The sequence below is a fragment of the Homarus americanus genome, unplaced genomic scaffold (assembly GCF_018991925.1).
Source record: "Homarus americanus isolate GMGI-L3 unplaced genomic scaffold, GMGI_Hamer_2.0 scaffold50281, whole genome shotgun sequence".
Taxonomy (NCBI): Eukaryota; Metazoa; Arthropoda; class Malacostraca; order Decapoda; family Nephropidae; genus Homarus; species Homarus americanus.
The window spans coordinates 4,077,572-4,099,395 of record NW_024742338.1 but is presented as its reverse complement, the minus strand read 5'-3'; the positions used below and the strand labels follow the sequence as shown (position 1 = coordinate 4,099,395).

Here is a 21,824-nt window from a genome sequence, read left to right as displayed (position 1 = left end):
TCTAGCTGGGATGACCGGGTCAGGGGCGACGTCAGGAGGAGGGTCCATGACAGGAGCAGGTTCTATGATGGGAGGAGGGTCTACGTCTACGCCGAGCTTGTGGAAGGTGAGGAAGGCGAAACCAAGGATGGGTTGAGACACGTCTGTGATCACGAATAACCAACGCAGAGTCTTGGGCAGACCGAGGTCTAAGGCAAGGGTGCGTACACCGTAGGAGGCGATGGGGGTACCGTTGGCAGCGAACAGGTCATAAGAGGGTTGCTTTGACGTGTCTTGTAGTGAGGGAGGGATGATGCTGACCGATGAACCTGTGTCGACGAGGAACTTCGTGCCGGAGGTGCGGTCGGTGACGTGCAGTAATGAGACGCCTGAAAGAACGGGGGCTGAGGCGTCTACCAGCGGAGAGCGGCTGGCGAGCCGCGCCATTTTTGGATCCAAACCTCCCGCCATCCGCCATGTTGTGTAAGCTGCGCGAACATGGTGCGCACAAGGTCGCCCAGTCATCAAAACATTACCAGTTCTTCACCCGCCACCCACCACAGCCGGCCCAAGTCAGTGATAGTGATAATTATGGTGAGAATATGGACTTATATGGACTTTGGGGAGTTTGACAAAGAGGCCCTGCAAGCCTCTGTGGTGGATAGTGATACAATTGATACAAGTGATACAGGTGAGGGCCAATAATCTGCCCTCTGCCTCGGAACCAACCGCCCTCCCCGTGTGCCCAGCCATCTTTTTCTACTAATGTAAGTGTTAAAAAACCTAATATTATTGATATTTCTCTTAATTATTAATTGTGTGTGCATACCATCATAAAGTTAAGATAATATTTTTACTACAACATAGTTGTGTGTCGTCAAAAAGTGGAGTTTGGGGATCGGCCCGGACTCCATTTCAATTAATCCCATGTTATGTTATTCACTTTACGCGTTTCTCACTTTACGCGGGACCCTCCGGGTTACATTAACCGCGTAAAGTGAGGGTTAACTGTATATATTATTTTCTATAAAAATGCCATTGAATTTCTATACATGTAATGTATTTCATGGGGCAAAGGGAGACTCAAGAATGTAACTCCCGTATTTTATATACAGTATTTCTTATGGGGAATAATGATTCGCTAACGTTGTTTTGTACAACATCGCGTTTTCAGGAACATAACCACGACATTAAGTGAGGACTAACTGTCTTCAAAATTTTCAGTTAACATATTATCTACAAATAATTTGTATAAGAATTTGTGTATAAAAATACAATATCTCCTCTTAATCAATATTACTATATATCATATGGAATGGTACAGTACATAACACAGCTTTTTATAAAACATACATTTAATAAAACTCTTTAAATAAAGTAGCAAAATAATTATTTCTCCATTTGTTATCTTCATTCCTACATATTTATCTATAGCTTCCATTTCTCTCCCCACCATGCTACAGTATTTTGGTCTTCAATTTTATATTTGATCATATGTATATTTAGCAAAAGGTCCTAATATATAAAAATTCCCTATTTAAAAGCTTTGAGTCCCAAGCTCAGTACAGTACTGTCTAAATATTGTCACCACTATACTGTACACTGTTTAACATCAGTGTTAGTGATCCAACAATAGTAATCATAGCATTTCAGTTTTCTTCCTAGGATACATTACAGGTCTCCCTCATTTAACATTAATTTGGTTTCGCAATAATTATTGACACCCTTTCTCACTTAACAATAGATAAAAATTTGGTTCAGTGATAGCTTGCCTCAACGGAAAGGAAGGAAAAACTGGGGATGAGGTAGCCACTGAGACGGCATAATGCCATTGTTACACGTAATGAAACTATTAAAGTTGTGGAAATATCATTACAATACTCTGATGTGGTTTAGAAATTAAGAATATATAATATAAATACTATAAAATAAGAAAGATGAAGAGCATAGTGTGTATGTGTGGAATGTGAACGTATTTGAGGAGGCAATGGACTGTAACTGCGTCGCGAGCCCAGTCGCGCTCCCTCCCCGAATGTGAAGTACAGTAATGGTATACACACAGCAAAGTGTGGCAGCAGTCACATATCTCTGAGTCAGCTGGGTAACTGCCTGGCTGAACTGTGTTGCATCACTCAGAGGATGATGTGTGTGGAAGGAGCTATTTTTTGTACATAAATTACAGTATGTGCTATTTTCTTATATGATACGGTATTTATCAATTTTATGTTTATCAGAGGAATTTGTTTTTCATTTTTCATATGAAATTTGAAATTTGTTTGAATTAGGCTTATCTTTTGCTCACTAAATCATTTAACTCCGAACCACATCGTTTATACACAAGTTTAGTGTTAATAAATCAATAATTTAACTTCAAAACTGTTTATAACACTCGTTTATTATTATTATTATTATGGAGTACAGTACTGTACTCAGTGTTTACCGCCCTGCTGTTTGAACCTGGTGTTCGTCCTCTGTGCTTTGCTGTTATCCCTCGTTGAGTGAGAATTTTGCTTGACATTTGGTTTTCAGGAACGCAACCCCATTGTTAAACAAGGAATACCTGCACAGTATTTTAGTTTTCCTAAAGATGTTTGGGACATTTGTTCCACTTCAATTAGGTGAGAGTGAAATATAGTTGATAATATGAAAGTGAGTTAATTATTCTTCCAAAGTGAGTGATGATGGCCATTTCTATTGAACAGTGGTCTTTGTATAACACTCCTCCTGCTCTGTCAACGAGCTTATTCACACTCACATTATTGAAACTCAATCACCCTAAAGGAAACTATTAGTATAACCTCTTTTCACAATCATAATTTTTCTGCATTCACTCTTTCAATGTTCATATCACAAGACAGTAATCCATCCTTTCTGTAAACCAATGTAAAACCTATAAACTCTACCTTCAACGTATCATCTTCACAGGCATTACATTTTAATAGTTCACAATTGACTAGGCTTTCTGTTATTTTTATCTAATTTCCATTATTAACATAAGAATTTCAGCCCATCTTCATTACCATCAACTAAACCAATCTTTTTAGAATTTTTATCATCAATCAATCAAGTTTATCTACACTCTCGAATGATGTGCTATTGTAAGACTTATGTGCCTTCATGGGTGCAAATACACTGCTTTCATCCTCACTTATATTAGGAAGTTTGTGAGAGCCTTCCTGGAGCCTTGTGGACTCAAGTGGTTGATGCAAACCAACAAAAGAGCTGTTAATACCTTCAAGAGTTTCAAGTTTACCTTCAAGAGAAATAGTATTTCTATTTTGTCTGGGAGCTTTAATTCCTTTAAGGAAAGATGTTTCCTGGGTTATCATACTGTCTTGTGGGTTATTATCATTTACAGTACTAAAGGAAGAAAACACACATTCTTCCAAAGGTGCTGTTGGCTCCATGTATAGGTTATTAGCTTCGATACCAATAGTTTTTGCAAAGTAAGGCTTTTGGGCTCCTGCTGTTTTATCTTCCTTTCTTGCAGAGATTCCATGATAATTTGCTTGGTCAGATGCTTTCACATTATATCTTGGAGGCCTGTCACTTACTGAGGACTTTACCTCATCATCAGGCGTCTCCTGGGTCTCAGGAACACGTTGCTGCAATATAAACTGACTTGTGGGTATAGTTGAAGAATTCATGACTGCATTTAACACTGTTTTATCTTTATTATTGTACACAGCATGGAGTAAAGCAGTGTCGGTGGGAACAATGTTTGAACTCTGACCTTGAGGATCTTGGTCCTGTTCATCCTCTTTATGTTTCTCTGACGAGATTTCTGAGAGACTTGTGGCAGAGTCTTTTCCCTTTTGCATATCTGAGTGGGGAGAATTTATCTTTGATGTTAAGTGAGAGCCAGTTTTTTCTTCATAAGCAGAATCAGCCTCACTCTCAGAAGGATTAGAAGGAGCTCTTAAGTGTGAAGACTTGCCATCATGTGTTGTCCTTGCCTGGTTACCCACTATGTCCAAGTTGGGTGCTGAACTAGAAAGTTTTGAAACTAAGAGTTTGGAGTGAGACTGTTGCTCTAAGTCCAGTAAGTTGTAAGCTTTTGATAACTGAATCTCCAAGTTCCTGCAAGTACAGAAAATACTCTGTAAGCATTCATGTAATACATATATAAGAATAAGTGAAGAAAAACCCAAACTTACTGGGTAATTAATTTTTCAATATGTCTGTCTGGTCTTCAACCCTTTAAAGTATGGAGAGGATAACTAATTTGCTCCTGAAAATTTTAAGAGAGACAAGTTTAAAATAAAGGAAATAGCAGTGATCATTATTGTATAGAGATGCAGGATTCTATATGGTTTTAAGTTACTCTCACCAATCTTATACAGTAATTGAAAGCACTGTAAAGTATAAGTACAGTACACCCTAAATCATTTCATCAGGAAAATTTAAATCATAGAATAATTTTAAATGAAAGGTGCATTTCATGGTGGCCTAATAATTAAACTGTACATTTGAATTTAAAAACTTATTCACATGCTCAGATACAGTATATTTGTTCCCATATTTAAAGTAAGAGTAATTGCACGAGTACAGTGGATCCCCAGCTATATGTGAGGTTACATCCCTAAGGGGTTTTGTTTAAGCAAGAAGTTGAAATCACATATACTGTATGCAAATACTTACCCCTTGAATATGATGACATACTCGAGGGGTTAAAAATAGCAAAATAAACTTAAAATCTGGTGGAAGCTTTCTTAACACAAAATAGAGGTGTCAATTTAGGAAACTTGTACAGCATAAGCGAATTTTCTTATCTCGATGGATAGCTGTACAGTATAAGTGCAATCCAAACAGTGAATAAGGCATCAACAACCACAGAAAACCCAATACAGTACAGTGATATTCCCGTTAGCTGGAACAATTGGGGCAGAGCTCTTCTGGGGATGAGAGATTTCCGGGTAAGCAGATGACTCTCTCAAACATGGAAAAATCCCACATCCCCAGAATTTTTTTGGGCACTGTATTGGGAAAAGTTTCTAGTTTAACCGCACATCTTGCACAGACAGACACTAGCCCACATCCCCAGAATGTTTCTGGATGCTGGGGAAAGTTTTCCGAGTCTAAACTATGCATCTCACATCGACTCTAAACTATGCACCTCATCTCGCATGGACAGACACTATCCCATTACATTTAAACCATGGACACAGGTGAAAATATTTACGGCTTGTGATAAAGTGTATATACTTTTATTCACAGCATTAGTTCTAATTGTGTTAAAGAGATGAATTTGATACCCTAATGATCCTGAATAAATTCTCTAAGAGACTTTTCTAATAAAAGGTTATTAACCAAATTATTTCAACACAATATAATGATGGGGACTCCATTCTTTCCCCAAAAAAATTGTAAGAAATGTTGATACCGGATAATACTGAATAGTTTATATTTACAGGTTCTCATCACAGTTGGGTAAACTTGGAATGCCCTGGACACAAATCAGTGACCCTTAGGACAGGAGGCAATTGTTGTCTCCACTTGACTGTCACATCTCATACCACTCGACTTAATGGGAAAGTGACATAATTCATGCTGGATTTTTTTTAGCTATATAACTATTTATAATCATTCTTGTAAGCTTTTTCCTGCTATGCTGCAAGGTGGCTCACATCAACAGCAAAAACAGAATTCTTTTCCTCTCATACCAATACTGTATACAGGTTGTACCTCTCTAGTCCGGCAACCTCGGGACCTGACCGGTGCCGGACCATGGAAATTGCCATACCATGGAAATTCACCCTTTTCCTGGATAGATAGTGAATTGTGCTTATGCCTGGAAGCACTAGCACCACTTTCTCTGCGTCATGGTCTCTTTGAAGACATATTGAAGCGTTAAATGTCGTATAGTAGCTTCTCAAATTTCGCGAGTTTTTAATTCTTAACGTATTTTATTGAAACAAAAAAATAAATAAATAAAAATTTTGACGGCGGAAACTTGAATTTCGACGGGTTTGAACGGCCCGCCAACGTGCAGACGACGTGCATAATCGTGTAAACAGCGTCATTTCTCTTATGTACAAGAGATTCATTATTGTTTATTACTGAATGTCTTTTTTATCGAATTAATGTTTATGTGTGCAAAATGAGCAATAAAATTCATTAATAATACGTAGAATATTAAAACACACGAGGAAATGACACAACATTGTTTTCATTGATTACAAAACCAGTGACTGACTGGTTCTACATATAAAACTGAAGAAAATAAGACCTTGGTTATAGCTGTAATAAAATTAATATGGTTGTTTTAAGTAATGTTATTTAATGTTAATAAATGGATCAATAGAAGTAGCTAACGATAATGGTAAAGGAAAAAGAGATCGCATATGTAAGTGAGCATGCGCACACGTGAAAACATATCGTCATTACTTTACATAAGAATATGAAAGCAACACTTATTTACTGTTCATATATATTTTAATTAATGTTTCTGAATTTGTTTTTATTGAATTAATGTACGTGTGTGCAAAATTAACAATACAATTTATTAATAATACGTGGAATATTAGAGGAGACGAGACGGCTGCCGGCATTGTTTATGTTAAAGCTTACGAAACCAGTGACTGATTGGTTCTACATATAAAACTGAAGAAAATAAGACCCTGAGTTTAGCTGTAGTAAAATTAATGTAAAAAATGAATATGGTTGCTTGAAGTACCTGTAATGTTATTTAATGTTAATAAATGGAACAATATAAGTAGCTAACCATTAATGGTAAAAAAAAAAGTGAGACTGCTCGTATGTAAGTGCGCACATGTGAAAATATATCGTCATTACTCTACATAAGAATATGAAAGCAACACTTATTTACTGCTCATATATATTGAAGGGTTAAATGTTGTACTCTGTATAGACAAGCAGAGAGAGAGAGAGCAGCCGAACTGCCGGATGTAAACAAACCTTAATTTCCCGCGGCTTTTTTTTTTAAGGGGATTAGCCCACCCGGGCATAGGTCACTGACCCACATTGGGGCCTGAGGGGCAAAAATTTAATACTCCTGTAATAATAATAATAATTCAGATAAGTAAAAAAAAAAAAAAAAAAAAGCTGCCTATCTATCTATTGGACAAACTAAAATCGTTCCGGACCACGGGAGTTTCTGGACCACAGAATGCCGGACTAGAGAGGTACAACCTGTACAACATTCATTTATAGTCATACACATAACATTTCTAAATTATGGATGTCAATCATGTTTTTAAGTGCTAATTACATAATACTGTACTGTGTCTCACTTACACTACAAGTTCCCGGTGACTTCTCACTTCCCGCAGTAAAGCAACATTTTCAGTTTGGAGTCTCAATAATTCAGAACGGTAATTTTGTTCAGTCTGGCTCATCTTATTTACATTCCTCTGTTGTGCTTGTTTATTGTTACTACTGTTATTATCTCCCCTTTCTCCTTCACCTGACACTACAATTTTATCAGATCCAGTAGTGTCGTGGCTCTCTCCACCAACACCGCTGTCCATGTCCACTACAGGAGGTTGGGTGTTTGTGTTGAGATCACAGTTTACAGCATCAGCTTCTTTATCTTGCTGTAAATTTTTCAGAGTAATCTGAAAAATAAATATTTGTACTGTTTAGATCATCCAAGTTACAAAACTAACAAATGAAACTTAACAGTAAGGGAGGGGAGTACAGTATCCCTGTTTACTACATTAGTTATAATGAATGCTGTGAGAACTGGATGATAATAATGTATATCTAGAAATACCTACAACAGCTGAATATTCATGATGTAGTGAGTAAGCATGGATACAGCAAGGGTCAGGAGTCAATTCCTATTTCAGGACAAGAAGAAATGTGCCGTATTTTACAGCAGATAAAATGCACCCTTTTGTCTGAAAATGGCTAACAAAAATCAGCCTGTATTCTATATGTGAAGTTGCATTCTCCCATAAGCTAAAGAATCACCCAGTTGCTGTCTCCAGTGATTTCATGCAGCCCTTCTCTGATTTCTTCTGGTTGCATGTCACCAAATCCCTCCCCACTTGCACCATGCATTGATCTGAGGCTCCACTGGGTGGAACCCAATGAAATCATTCACTGCTTAGGGTCATAGGGCCTCAACAGGAGTTCACACACTTGCTAGTGATTTCATCATGGATCAGTTTAACATTTGCAATGTAGTCAGCAATGATGTAATTTTTCCAAATCTCCTTCACACCTGCCTGGCCATCTTCTACCAGTGCCTCGTGGATCTTGGAAAAACTGCGAGTGGGGTAATATGACTTGAAAACAGCAATTATTCCTTGGTCAAGAGGCTGAATAAGAGAAGCTGTGTTCTTTGGGACACAGATTTTCTTTTCTTTTTTTAATGGCAATCCGTGAGTTTCCGAGGGACGCAAGCTTTTAAACGGCGAGCATTAAGGGAATACTGTAATGCAAGGTAAAAAAAAATAAGCAAAAAATAACACAACTTCCCTAACAACCATTCAAATAGATAAAACACAAAGCTTGTGCAGAAAGCCGACTTTCTCCACGAAGGAGAGGATATTCCCTCCCACACTTCCCACTCCTCCTCCCAGCACCGAAGAGAGACATTTCCCCCCAGGCACCGGGAGAGGTGCTTACAACAAATATCTGAGACTGGGACACTCCACCTGGAGGTGTCAAACAGTCAATGGGACCAGGCCGTCATCACAATGGGGAGGGGGGCAAAAAAAAAACATGAGTCAGCCGTGTGTAACCAATGTGGAGGTGGGCCAAAGCAGTCTCCCGGCAGTATGACAGTCCCTAATATCCTCAGGCACCCAATGCAGGGTGGATGTCGCAAAGCTTGTTTGCTGAGACTGCATCCCACCTGCATTTCCATTTCGAGCGGATGGGAGCTCTTATTACTGGTTTCACATATGAGAGCATTTCATCCAGCATTTCAAAAGAAAAAAGAAAATTAAAAATACTTTGCTGGGGGACTAAACATTTAAATATTACTGTAAAGAGTTTTTGTCACTGATGTTGTCGCTCTCTGAAGGCCAGAACCACCAGAATTGAAGTAAATGTCTTTCATTTTACCTAAAAGTTATCAAATTTACTTCTTGTAAATTGTTTGTAAAATACCTAATCTGTGTACCTTATATTACCTCTTTCCTACTTCAGTGATTTCATTCCCCACACCATCTAAGTCTTTATTAGATATAATATGTCATTATTTCATTATCTTTTAGTTCACCCTTTACTTTCTTGATTTTTTTTCTATTTAGTTTTCTTCTATCTCTTTCCATACTTGTAAATTGGCTTCCTAACTAATCTGGACAATTTTTTTAATCAAACAATACAGGTACTTCAGTCAAGAGAATCTGGAGTCATTTGGATTTACAGGCCAAGTGTTTTTTTGTTGAGGGATGTCATACCTAGTTTAAATCACATTTAAATCCAACACCTTGCAGTGCAGTTTCAAATCCAAGGCCTGTGGGTTGTGAATTCAGTGCTAATTTCACAATACAGTGGTCCCTCGGTTAACAAGCACAATTCGTTCTAGAAGGTTGCTCGTTAACCGAAAAAATCGTTAACCGAAACCATTGTTTCAATGGGTTTTTGGGTATTTGGTTCCTGCTCAACGAAAATTGCCTTAAGTCAACAAAAAAGGTAGTAAAGTACACTATTTTGAGGTGTGTATGTAAAAGGCTCCTGATGATGATGATGATGATGATGGGAATTAGAATGGGGGTGGAGGAGAAGGGAGAAGAGAAAGCATTGGTGGAAGAGAAGTCACCCCATGGCGCCATTTCACCCATAAAATTTTAGTTCTCTTGGTGTAATTCAAGATTATTTTCTTTAAATCAACACTGCACTGCATTATATATTGTCAATATGTAAAATAAATTTCAAAATGACCAATAATTTGACTGGAAACACAGAAAAAAGCATTTAGTTGAAGAGAGTCTGAAGCAAGATGTTACCTCCACTGAAAAGACACAGAGACTGATGCCTGTATGGTATGTTGACAGGCTGTTTGGCACACTAAAAACTAGTTTCCCTGTATTTAAATTATGTTAAATAATTGTTAAAATGACTAAAAAATTTAATATAAGACTTTTAAAATTATTGAATAGTACAAACATCTTGATATTTACTAAAATAGTAAGGAATTTAAGCCCTAGAACCGATTACTGTATTGGGGGACTAATATGACAGCTAGTGTGCAAGCAAAAACATGTTGAGGGACGCTCGTAAGGAATTCGTTTATCGAGGGAATGCTCGTTAACCGAAGTTAAGAATCTTATGGAAGGTAATTCGTTAACCGAAATTTCGTTAACCGAGGCTCTCGTTAACCGAGGGATCACTGTACCACAAGGCCCTGACAATAATTGGTTACAGCAGGAGTTTTAGAAATGTAAATATTCAATTACCTTCTCTTGTTGGGCAATGAGTTGAGAGCTTAACTTTCTTAACTCTGTGATGATCCTCTCTTGTTCTGCCATCACCTCGCTCTGTCTTGTTATCTTCCTGACATAAGTCAAAAGGAGTGGTGAGAAGATTTCAAATAAAAACAAAGATTATTAAAGTAAAAAACTGAAATATTCATTGAGTACAACAAACACACTGAAAATTTTCTTATACTAAACTCAATAAGTTAGTTTGACTGACAGCATGAACATTACAAGCCTATTTACAAATGAATTAGTTTGTGGTGCTATGTAGCTACAATACAATAAGGTTTCTCTTTGAATCTTGTGAATATAAAGTGGGTGAGTAAGGCTATGGGTCAACTTACATTGTCATTGGTGTGCTTGTTAGATTAAATTTGGGTATGGTAATGTGAAGAACATGACTATAATTATTTATTATGATCTATAGACTGGGGATGAGACAAGATGTAGATGACATGTACTCTGAAATGAATAGGCCAAGATATTAAATATGACACTTCTACTAACTTTCATCACAAGTGACATCAAAAGAAGACTTGTCATGCTTACGGGACATAAGTTTACATACAGACACATCCAAAAATGCCCAAACACCAGCCATGCCTTATTACAGACTCATCATTTTCAGAGAAAAACAAAATCCAGAAAATGTTGATAATAAAGATACAGTACACATATAAATAGAATATCTGATAGAGTAGGAAAAGAAACTGGGTAAGCGATATTTGATTTGAAAATGTTGAGTGAAAGGGCTTTAGAGATCCAAAGAAATGTGTCTGTATATCAGCTTTGTTAATTTTGAAAAAGCCTTTGATAAGGTAAAGCACAATAAACTTATAAAGATCTTAGAAAAAATAATAATTTTTACTGGCAACAGAAGACGGCAGTATAAGTAAACAATGAACTTATTAATTAGTTCACAGTTAGACAGGGAGTAAGACAAGGTTCTGTTCTATCTCCAACCTTGTATAATATTCTGTATACAGTACAGGTTGACAACCCTTTATCCCAAATTCCAAAAACCGAAAAGCTCTAAAAACCTCAAGTTTTTTTGTGGGCAAAACTTTTTTTTTTTTTTTTTTTTTTAACAGGGATTAGCCCACCAGGGCAAAGATCACTGACCCACATCAGGGCCTGGGGGGCGAAAATGTAATAGTAATAATAATTAAAATAATTATTCATAGTAAATAAAAATTTTAATAAAAAATACACCAAAATAAAATAATAATGATAACAATAATAATAATAATAATAATAATAATAATAATAATATATAATAAAATTAATAATAATAATAAAAATAATACTGTAATAATAAAATAATAATAATAATAAAGAAATACAAGATCAAAAGTGAGAAACACGACCTAGACCTATGAATTGTTATTATTATTATAATTTTTATTATATTTTCGCCACCCACGCCCCAATGTGGGTCAGTGACTTGTGCCCGGGTAGGCTATAAAAAAAATAAATAAAATAAATTAACCATTCTGAAAACCGAAAAATTCCGAAAACCGAAATGCCTCTGGCCCCAAGGATTTCAGATAAGGGATTGTCAACCTGTACTGTATTCAGAATTCTCAATGAGAGAAGTTATAACTAATAATGAAGGACTAAAAGTTAATGGAAAAGTAATATCTCCGTTAGCCGGAACAATTGGTGCAGAGCACCTCCGGGAATGAGAGACTTCCGGGTAACGAGCTGACTCTCTCAAAGCCGGAAAAAATCCATCATCCCCAGAATTTTTCGGAATTTTCCGGGTACCAGGATTTTTTTTTCATTAGTTTCAGAAACTGCGCATTACATCTCTTGAAACTGGAATGAAATCCCCATCCCCTGAATTTTCTCCGAATTTTTCAGATTGATGCATTATTCTGTCTCTCAAAGCCGGAAAAAATACCCCATCCTGGAATTTTCCGGGTACTGTAAAATGCGCCTGATTTTCAAAGTTGAGGGGTAGGAGGGCCAAGGGAAGGCAGAGACTAAGATGAATGAATGAAATTAAAAACAGCCCAAGGATGGTACTGTACTCTGAATGATTGATAGTACTTAGTCTGCACTATTTGATATGTCTTGTTCCAAGACAACAAGTAAATCTTGACAAATTAACTCGATAAACAACTTACAAACACACTGCCCAAAAATTTTCTTAATCAGGTTGGTCAGAATTATAAAAATAATCAGAAAGATCAAAACAATTACTATATCTATATAGACTGTATAAGATGTCGACTGTATATTGTATACAGAGTGCCAAGTTCTTGCTGCTCCAATAATATGCTAATACAGTAAAGGAATACCTCGCTATTCACATTCCCGCCTATCCACAATTAATATTTTAACACCATGATTCGATATTCGCAAAGCATACCCCGCTTATTCGTAATGAAAAATTACGATACCCTACAGTAATAGTGTATTTCAAACCATACACAGCTCTCATATTACACAGTAATAAGGAGCACGCACGGGAGATGCTCACCCCACGCCTGTACCTGTACTTCCAAAGTGCAGCGTGAAAAAACATGCCAAGCATTCTAAAAATCTTCAAATGGGGATGATAAAAGCTGATTTAAATGTTTACACTCATTTACAAATATCGTACACACACTCACTCACACAGTGTTCTTTTGTATTGTTTTTATGGTACTAATGCAGTTATTCTATCACATTATATGGAGTGTACTGTACTTGTATACTCGCACCAAAAAGTATCGGTGCAGGGTGAGATCGACAACTTCCGAAACGATACGTATTCACTGTGATATGTCGGGAAGGTTGGTAAGTGTATCCTCATAACCCCCCCCCCCCCACTAGGTGTTGCTATATGGCTGACAATCAGTGTGTTTGTTTCCTCTTTTCAGATTGTTGCTTTGTGTCGACTGAATGATGAGCGAGGGTTCGGTCTCGGTGAACATGGGTATAAAACAGAGGCAATATGAAGCAGTAGAGATCTACACATGCCAGACGACATGGAAACCTCAGAGGAAACACGAGGAGCTATTACTGCCCTTCATAACGAAGGGTTCGGCGTCACAGATATTAGCCGGCGGGTTGGTGTCCACAGGAACACCACTGCATGATGGATTCGGCAATACAGTGGGGTATGCTATAACGAACGGATCCTACTACGAATATTCCTATAACGAACGGTTTTACCTATAAAATTGAGAATGCTATAACGAACGCAACTCCTACAACGAACGCAGATGAATACGGGACTATTTCGCCTGGCGCATGAATATTGTTGTACCGCGACCCACAACAAGAGCGTCAGGCGCCATCTTCGTCTCATTGTGTAGCCAGTGCACCACTGTTATTGTTGAAATTTCGTCTTTTGATGTGGAAATTCGCGTTATTTGTATAACTATTTTGTTATACAAGTATACAATTGTAACAATGAGTCGTCCAAAGCGAGTGAGAAAGCTAATAACCCTTGAAACTAAGAAAGAAATTATAAAGAAACGTGAGAATGGAAGAAGCATTGCGAAACTTAGTGATGAATATGGGATGGCTAAATCGACTATATGTACGATTTTGAAGAATAAAGAGGAGTTAAAAACTGTGCAAGTGGCTAAGGGAATCTTTAGACTTAGCAAAGCAAAGTGTAATGTGATTGAAGAGATGGAAAATTTACTCTTAGTGTGGATAAAGGAGAAAGAAATGGCAGGTGGTAACATTAGTGAAGCTATAATTTGTGAGAAGGCCAGACAATTGTTTGAGGACCTTAAAGCCAAGACTCCCAGTGGAAGTGATAGTGATGTGCCAGTGTTTAGGGGTACCTGCATGCTGAATAACACTAAGGTAAGATAAAGTACCGTATTTTTTACATTTTCCACAGAATTTTTTCAGTGTTAAGTGGTTGTATTTGGGGGCCTGGAACGGATTAATCCTATAACGAACGAATGCTATAACGAACGAGGTTCTGGAACCAATTACGTTCGTTATAGCATACCCCACTGTACCTCGAAACTGGGGCTACAGACAACGGGGGGGGGGGGAATTATTATCAAAGGGCCCGTAAAGTATTACATTTAGATTGCACAATGTTCAGTATACAATGACATTATGAAACGGATCAATATGTGGGTGTTTCTATATTGATATTTGTGAGATTCGAAACTTATGGAATGAGACAGACGAAATATATCTCCATACATCAATGGTCGCAGCTCAACAGGATTACAGGGCTGCCAACATACGGCTGGAACAACTTGCCTTTCCCAATACATATCGTCACTGGTCTCAAATTGTTCCACTACAGTATGCACCGATACTTTTTGTTGCGAGTATACATGTATTTAAAAAAATATCCTGCTATAAAATAATTCTGTAAATATGAAGAACATGGGTATGTACTGTATGTGTGTGACCTGAATATATGTGTGCACATGGCATGTTGCCAAGGACTGTCCCTGTAGCTACATCCCCCAAGCTCTCCCCATACCAAGTCAAGCTCTGTTATTGTTATCTTTCAACTCATATTTTTGGGAAGATATACGTACTGTACCGGGAAATTTTATTCCTTTCTTTTTTTACTGTTACATGCACACATAATCATTCATACAGAATGTGCAAAAAAAATGAAAGATGTGTTTATCATATGATAAAAAACAAAGAGAATGAACATTTATGTCTGCGGGAGTTAGTGTGCGATCTTGGGAGGGAGGTACAGACTGCAAAAAAATAAAATAAAATAAATGATTATCATATGGTAAAAAACATGAGAGAACAATCATTTCTTATACTGTATGCTCGGTAGTTGGCGCAGGGATCACGGGATGAGGAGGAGGGAGCAGTGTTGGGGATCTCAGCCGCTCCAGTCTTCCATGTCCCATGTGTAGTGAAACTATTGCCAACTGGCAACATGGTATTTTTTCTTTCATTTTATTTAGTAGTACAGTATAATTTTAACTTATTCCTCACATTTACTGGTACAGTACTACAGTATACATGTGACCCTGGTCCCTAATAGTGTCAGAGAATGAGCAGTGAACTATATCGAAAAATGTGTGGTGAAAGTTGCTGGCTGGGAATGCATCACCCCCTGTTTACATTAATTATTATGGGGAAAATTGCGCCAATGTTTGCAAATTCGTTATTCACAATGACTTTTAAGAATGCATCCTTTGCAATAACCAGGGTATTCCTGTACAAGGATCATGACCAGTGTCATGTTACATCCTTATAACAATTCCATTTATCAGTCATTTTTTTATATAAACTCTGCTACAGTTAGTATTTTTTCCAATAATGAACTTCAGGTATACTGTATTTTAGTTATGAAAAAAAAAAGAATAAAAAAGAGGGGAAATAAGAGCAGATGTAAGAATAAGAACAAGTTTCTTTTTATTTATTTGCCTTACTGAATGAGTTTGTTATGGTTGCTAGTTTCTTGTGGGACATGATGCTGAGAATCACGGTACACAGTGTGGTGATGGGTGGCTTCATCTTCAATAGGTTTGTCCTGAAGGTCCTGCACAGTACTCTGGTAAGGATACTGCCTATGGGTAGTGGGATGATCTGAGGTTTGTTGAGGAAATCCATTATTCATCTGATGCTGGTCTTGTAAATTCTGTGGCAAATATTCTTCCCCAGTCTGTTCAGTGTGAGGATCAGTTCTCACCTTTCTGGGATGGTAATTGGAGTTTTGATGATATTCATGAGGTACATTCAGAGAAACTCTAGTGTCAATATTTTCCTGTTTACGTCTCTGTTGAAAACTGGGGTGAGAGGAATAAATGTTTGATTCAGAAGGAAAAACAGGAGGATAGTGAGCAGAGGATTTATATGCTGATGGAGGTGGATTGCCTGCACCTAGGCCACCCAGAGATCCCTGTCCACAAATGACAGCCTCCAGCACACCCACGAGATCATTGCCCTCACTGTCACCTGTGCGTAGGGAAAATAATATGGTATAGTAATCAAGCACAAACAAAATTTAGTAGGGGGATATCTACCTATCAGTCAATCTATATACAGTATCTACATATAGTATCTACCTATCAATCTACATCTCATTACAGTCCACACTACAGCAGGCATTCCTCCAGGCACCACAAGCTCATCAATAAACTATAGATTCCTCCACCAAAATATCCCTCACAGGGTCTTTCTTTCTTAATTTTGGTCTTCCTTAATTATAACACCCTAATTAAATTTTTGGTCATCCAATCCAAATTTTCAATCATCAGTTTTACTCAGTCACCATTCATTGCCATCCTTATCAATTACAATGTATAATCCCAGAAGAAACCACAATCACCATCCTCCAGAAGTATGGTATCAGGGACAGTCAAAAGTCTTACCCACCTCTAGACTGAAGCCTTTCTTTAAGTTGCTGCAACAACATGAGCGCACTCTCTCCAAAGGGTGAAGCATTGACATCATCAGATAGCAGTCTATTCTCAGTTCCCTGGAAACAAAATGTAGATCAAATTATGAACCATGAAGAATAGCTTCACTTTTATCATCTTACAAGGACAACAAGAGAACTCTGAATTCATGCTAGTGGTCATAACAAGCATACAATACCACTTATATGAGTTAAATTCACACTGTTCATAAAACTCATTTGATCAAACATTTAGTCAGAGTACCGTCCTCATATCTGAAGGTCGGCGACCACAGTGAAACCTCTATATAATGAACCTCTATTTCTATATAATCTATTAAACGGGGAGTTTCACACCTAATGGACCCTCGATATAATGGACTTTTATCTCCAGATAGTCCATTAAATAGAGGTTTCACTGTAATCACACTTTCTAATCCTCTGAGCAAATGTTCCATAAACTTCCCTTGAGCTCAGAACATCACTTAACCCCTTGTGTATGGGCTCCCCTGTGAGTTGAATAAAATCACCTGGTGTTAGCCAGATAAAATAATAAAAATTAAGTCCCCGTAGTTTAGGGGTTAAAAGACTGCTCCTTTCCTCAACTACTTCATCATCATGGTCTCTGTTTTTTTCATGACCCAGAGTATTTTTCAAGGATTTATTATATGGAGAACAATCCTGGGTGTGTGTTCCACCTTCATCACACCACTACTCTGCATTACCCTCATTTAAACCTCGATATAGTCTTAATCACACCTTTTATTATATCTAGTGATGAATTCAGTATGTTTTCTGTTGTGTTCTCAAACTCCTCAAAAAAATTTGATTACTGTGCATGTATCAGGCCTCAATTTTTGCCAGCTTCACTACAGTACAGCATTTCCTGTTTATCCCTGGCCCAAGAATGTGAATTATCGGACACTGTATCTTTTAACGGGGAGCTTGGGACCGGACTGGTTCCGGATTAGCAAAAATTCTGAACCATCGAAGCCAAAAAATAAAATAAAAAAGGCAAAATAATGCATAAAATGTACTATTACTGGTACCAATACAACTTACATCAGCATAAATCTTGCCCAGGCTTACTGGACCTCTTTCTGACAAAGTGTTAGTGTTATGGCACAAACTTACTGTACACTGGACCCTCGCTTTATGCACATTCACTAAATGGGAATTTGCATATACTGTACAGTAAACCATCGAAGATCTGGACCTGGGAAATCCGGATTTTGGAAGATCTGGATAAAAAATTGGGAGGTTCTGGGCTAAGAAGCCTCTTAGAAGTTTCCCTAAGAAGCATTCCAAAACCAGAGCAAAGAATATTTCAGGCCCGTGGGCGCTGCTTAACCCGTTAGTTGCTTGGACACAGGTGCCTGGGGAGGTGGGAAACATAAACAGAGTTGATAATTGTTGTTGTGGGAATATTATTTCATTCACTCTAGTAATGCTTCAATGTTTCTTATTATGTTGTCATAGGTAAAGGCATGGTTTATATACAGTAATTTGTTTATCACTACATTAGTACTGTATTGGTGTTTCTTATATCATCTATTATTCGCCGGAAAATCCGGACAATCGGGTTTTCTGGACAGGTGGTCCCCCCTTTTAGTCCGGATCTTCGAGGGTTCACTGTATGTACAGAACTAAACAAAGAGTTTATTTGAAATACTCTAACATTCAATGACATAATATCCTGACCACTGGGGTTAGCAATACAAACTTTCCCTGTGAAAAATCCATAATTTTTAGCAACATATTACTGTACTCTCTTTGTACTCAAATGTACTAAGGCAAAGGACTTAAAATTTTATCTCTTGTGCAAACTATAAGATGCTTATACTCAAATTAATCGCTATCTTGCAAGGATTCCAGCAATGCAAGTTATATTTTGAACCAACACCAAATGGCAAACAATACTGTCAGCAGAACCCCCCACCATTTGCAGCCACACTAATGTTCTTAAAGACACCTTGACATGGTTTTATTGAATGGTTGTTATCCACAAAACAAACAAAACAAAATTTTATATTTTCACCAATGTTTTTTTTTTTTTTAGTTTTGCTAGAAAATACTGTAGAGAGTTTTGCATTTATGGGTGAACAAAACACAAACTGGATCTGCAGAGATATAGAAGTGAGGTAAGCTTTTTATTAAGTTTCAACTGATGAGCTTTAAGAGGATCTACTGTACAAGGATATAATTAACAGGAGTACAAAATCGCATAGTCATATATTGTAATTATAAAATATGAAACGAATAAGAAAAACCTCCTTCATTACAGTAAAGTACAGTACAGTACAATACAGTACAGTACTGTACTGTACTGTACTGTACTGTATATGCAATTAAATTTGTTATATGATATACAGTACACACAACTAACACTCAGGTACTGCTCACCTTTGCTTGTTCATATTGTGCCAGAAAACTGTTTTGGGGATCAGGTTCGACGTTTTCATTCCTGGAATTATTCACCATTACGTCTCTGTGTACTGTATGCAGTCTCTGCTGAGAATTTTTTGATATTGGCCTTTCAGGGATATTATTAACTCTGTTTGTGTGTTCACTGGTAGTTGATGAGTTATCAACATACAGCTGATGATAGCTATTGGTAGGGTTAAGTACAGGTGCTACTATGGAGTGACTGGGTTGAAGAGAACTTTTTACTGTCTTTGATTTTTTCATTCTGTACCTCAGACCTCTATTTTCATTTCTGGGTGAGTTTCTCTCAGATTGTTTTGGCAGGGATTGTTCACTAACAGGTTGAGAGGGGTGATCATCAGATGCTGTAGACTGCAGTGGAAGGTCTTTCTCACTAACACTAGTGACTGTGCTACATTTATGCAGCACATCCTCCCATGTGGTATTATGAGGAACAATCTTATGAGGTTTTTTACTGGATTTTTTTCTTGAAATCTCAACTTCAACTTGATTAACTGATGTCTTATTCTTGATATTGTGTGTTGGTTGCTTCCCCACATTTTTGGACCCAACAGTCTTGTTATTGTTATTCTTTTCTTTTACTACATTTTGCAGCTCCTTCCTCAGAGCACAATCTCTCTCAAAATGTGGTGGTTCAGGAAACACTTGATGCTGTATTTCACTCTTTGGAATTGTTCTCAGAGTCATCTCAATTATTTGGTTGCTGTTTTGAAAGGTCTGTCGATGGACAACTTTAGACGTTCTTATATTATTTTTATTGGCCATGAAGATGGAACTGAAAAAATAAAAATAAGAAAATAAAGTATGTAAAACATGTAAAAACAATAATAGGTGAAATTTTAATTTGTTAACGTCACTGCACCGAAAATAACTTAAAAAGTGTCAATAGGGAAATATAGGATCACTATCCTGTAAATGATGACATAATATGGCAAAAAGCAGTGTCTTGCACACCTTTTATAACAGGAAAATTTCGGCTTTGGGAACGATTTTCCGAGAGGCACATTTTCCGGAAAATTAAAAAAAAAAATTCCCGATACCCGGAAAATCCCGGGGATGCGGGAGTTTTTTTCCGGGTTTGAGATGGAAATCAGGCGCATTTTCAGGAAATTATGAGAACAAATTTTTTACCCGGAAAATTTTCGGCGGGAATATCACAATAGAAAAGGGTCTTAGAATTGTCAAAACACGACGAAAAACATATTAATAACAGAGAAATACCGGTGTAAGATCGAAAATTCACCTTCTCAGGTAATATATGTCTACTGAAGCTGGGTAATTATATAGGACTAACCTGCAGGCGAAATTGATTGAAAACAATTATAAAAACGCCTGATTTTCATTGTTATATTATAGTGGACACTGTTGTAGTTTGTGGTAATATGTTAAAAAACAGATATTTTATTTTTAAAATAAATGCTACTTAACATTTGTGGTTATGAAGAACAGATCTAACCAACCAAACCAAACCAAACACACCTACCTAACCTTACCTAACTTCCCCGGTATATTAAACAGAAAGAACTTACTTTGATATGGTGAAATTTGAGGCATTTCCGGACGCGAGATGATGCAGGTGCATTGGTGCTATGCAGCCCGGCAGGTTAGTCATATATATATATATGTAGTGATGATGGATGGTGTTATATGTAGTAATGTTGCTTGTTATATGTAGTGATGATGGGTGGTTATATGTAGTGATGATGGATGGTGTTATATGTAGTAATGATGGATGTTATATGTAGTGATGATGGGTGGTTATATGTAGTGATGATGGATGGTGTTATATGTAGTGATGATGGATGATGCTATATGTAGTGATGATTAGATGATAAAATAATAACAGTTTAATGCAGAAAAAATATACTTTGCTGTGCCGTTGTAGTGAAAAACATGGTGGAACTTACATACACCGTTAATGAACTATTAATGGAAGACGTTTTGGGGACTGAACAGGGAGACAATGTGGAACCTCCCGGAGGGTGGCGTCCTACCGTGGCCTAGGCGTTTCTGCAAGTACAGTATATTAACCTGAAGCTGTTATACCACCCAAGTGGCTAACGAGCCGATCAGTGGTGAAGAGGATAAAAAGTAAATGACTGCCTCAGAGGAATAACCTCATTAAACTAATTCCATTTGTATCAAATAATGCTGAATAGCGTATCAATGCCTACCTTCTACACCTTGACCAGAGCTAACGCTTAGTAAGCAGATAAGTGATTTAATTATGAAATTTAGAAATATACAATATAATTCAAACTGAAAGTATTATCATCAGCATGAGCTACTACCACTTGTTGAATACTTCGACACCTTGGTCACTAAACACAACACGAACTTTACCTGGTATAGATGTATACACTAAAATAACTGAAGGATAATAAACTGGTTGACCCTTCACATTCTCTTCTCGACGTCAAACTTTCACTTAGGAAATCAAACCGACGCTTGTGGTCCCTTCAAAACAATCGGCCATTGTTGGGGAATTACCACGAACAAGATGTTCTACGGAGTTGTAATTTATTTTTCTGGTGATATGAATTAATATAACTTAACCTGTTATAGCCGGAAATATCCATTACTAGGTTAAATTTATTTATATTATCATTTTGACTTTTTGTCTACAGAATTATTGGTTTTGAGGTTCTGTGTAAAGTTTATTAACATTG

At 37.2% G+C, this 21,824-nt stretch overlaps 1 protein-coding gene across 3 annotated transcripts; it reads right to left on the bottom strand.

Annotated features, from left to right (window-relative positions):
• Nucleotides 1-1,268: 1,268 nt before the first annotated feature.
• On the bottom strand, nucleotides 1,269-21,618 carry LOC121876802. 3 transcript variants are annotated; one of them, XM_042382215.1, is made up of 7 exons: nucleotides 21,499-21,618; nucleotides 19,114-19,930; nucleotides 16,689-16,791; nucleotides 15,743-16,268; nucleotides 10,353-10,449; nucleotides 7,237-7,556; nucleotides 1,269-4,059 (listed from the first exon to the last, which is right to left on the bottom strand). In XM_042382215.1, the coding sequence occupies exons 2-7, from the start codon at nucleotides 19,918-19,920 to the stop codon at nucleotides 3,039-3,041; spliced, it is 2,874 nt and encodes a 957-aa protein (XP_042238149.1). In that variant the 5' UTR covers nucleotides 19,921-19,930; nucleotides 21,499-21,618; the 3' UTR covers nucleotides 1,269-3,038. The 3 variants fall into 3 exon arrangements, with proteins under 3 accessions (XP_042238149.1, XP_042238150.1, XP_042238151.1); XM_042382216.1 differs by lacking the exon at nucleotides 21,499-21,618 and adding an exon at nucleotides 21,063-21,102; XM_042382217.1 differs by lacking the exon at nucleotides 19,114-19,930.
• Between the last annotated feature and the right edge of the window lie 206 nt (nucleotides 21,619-21,824).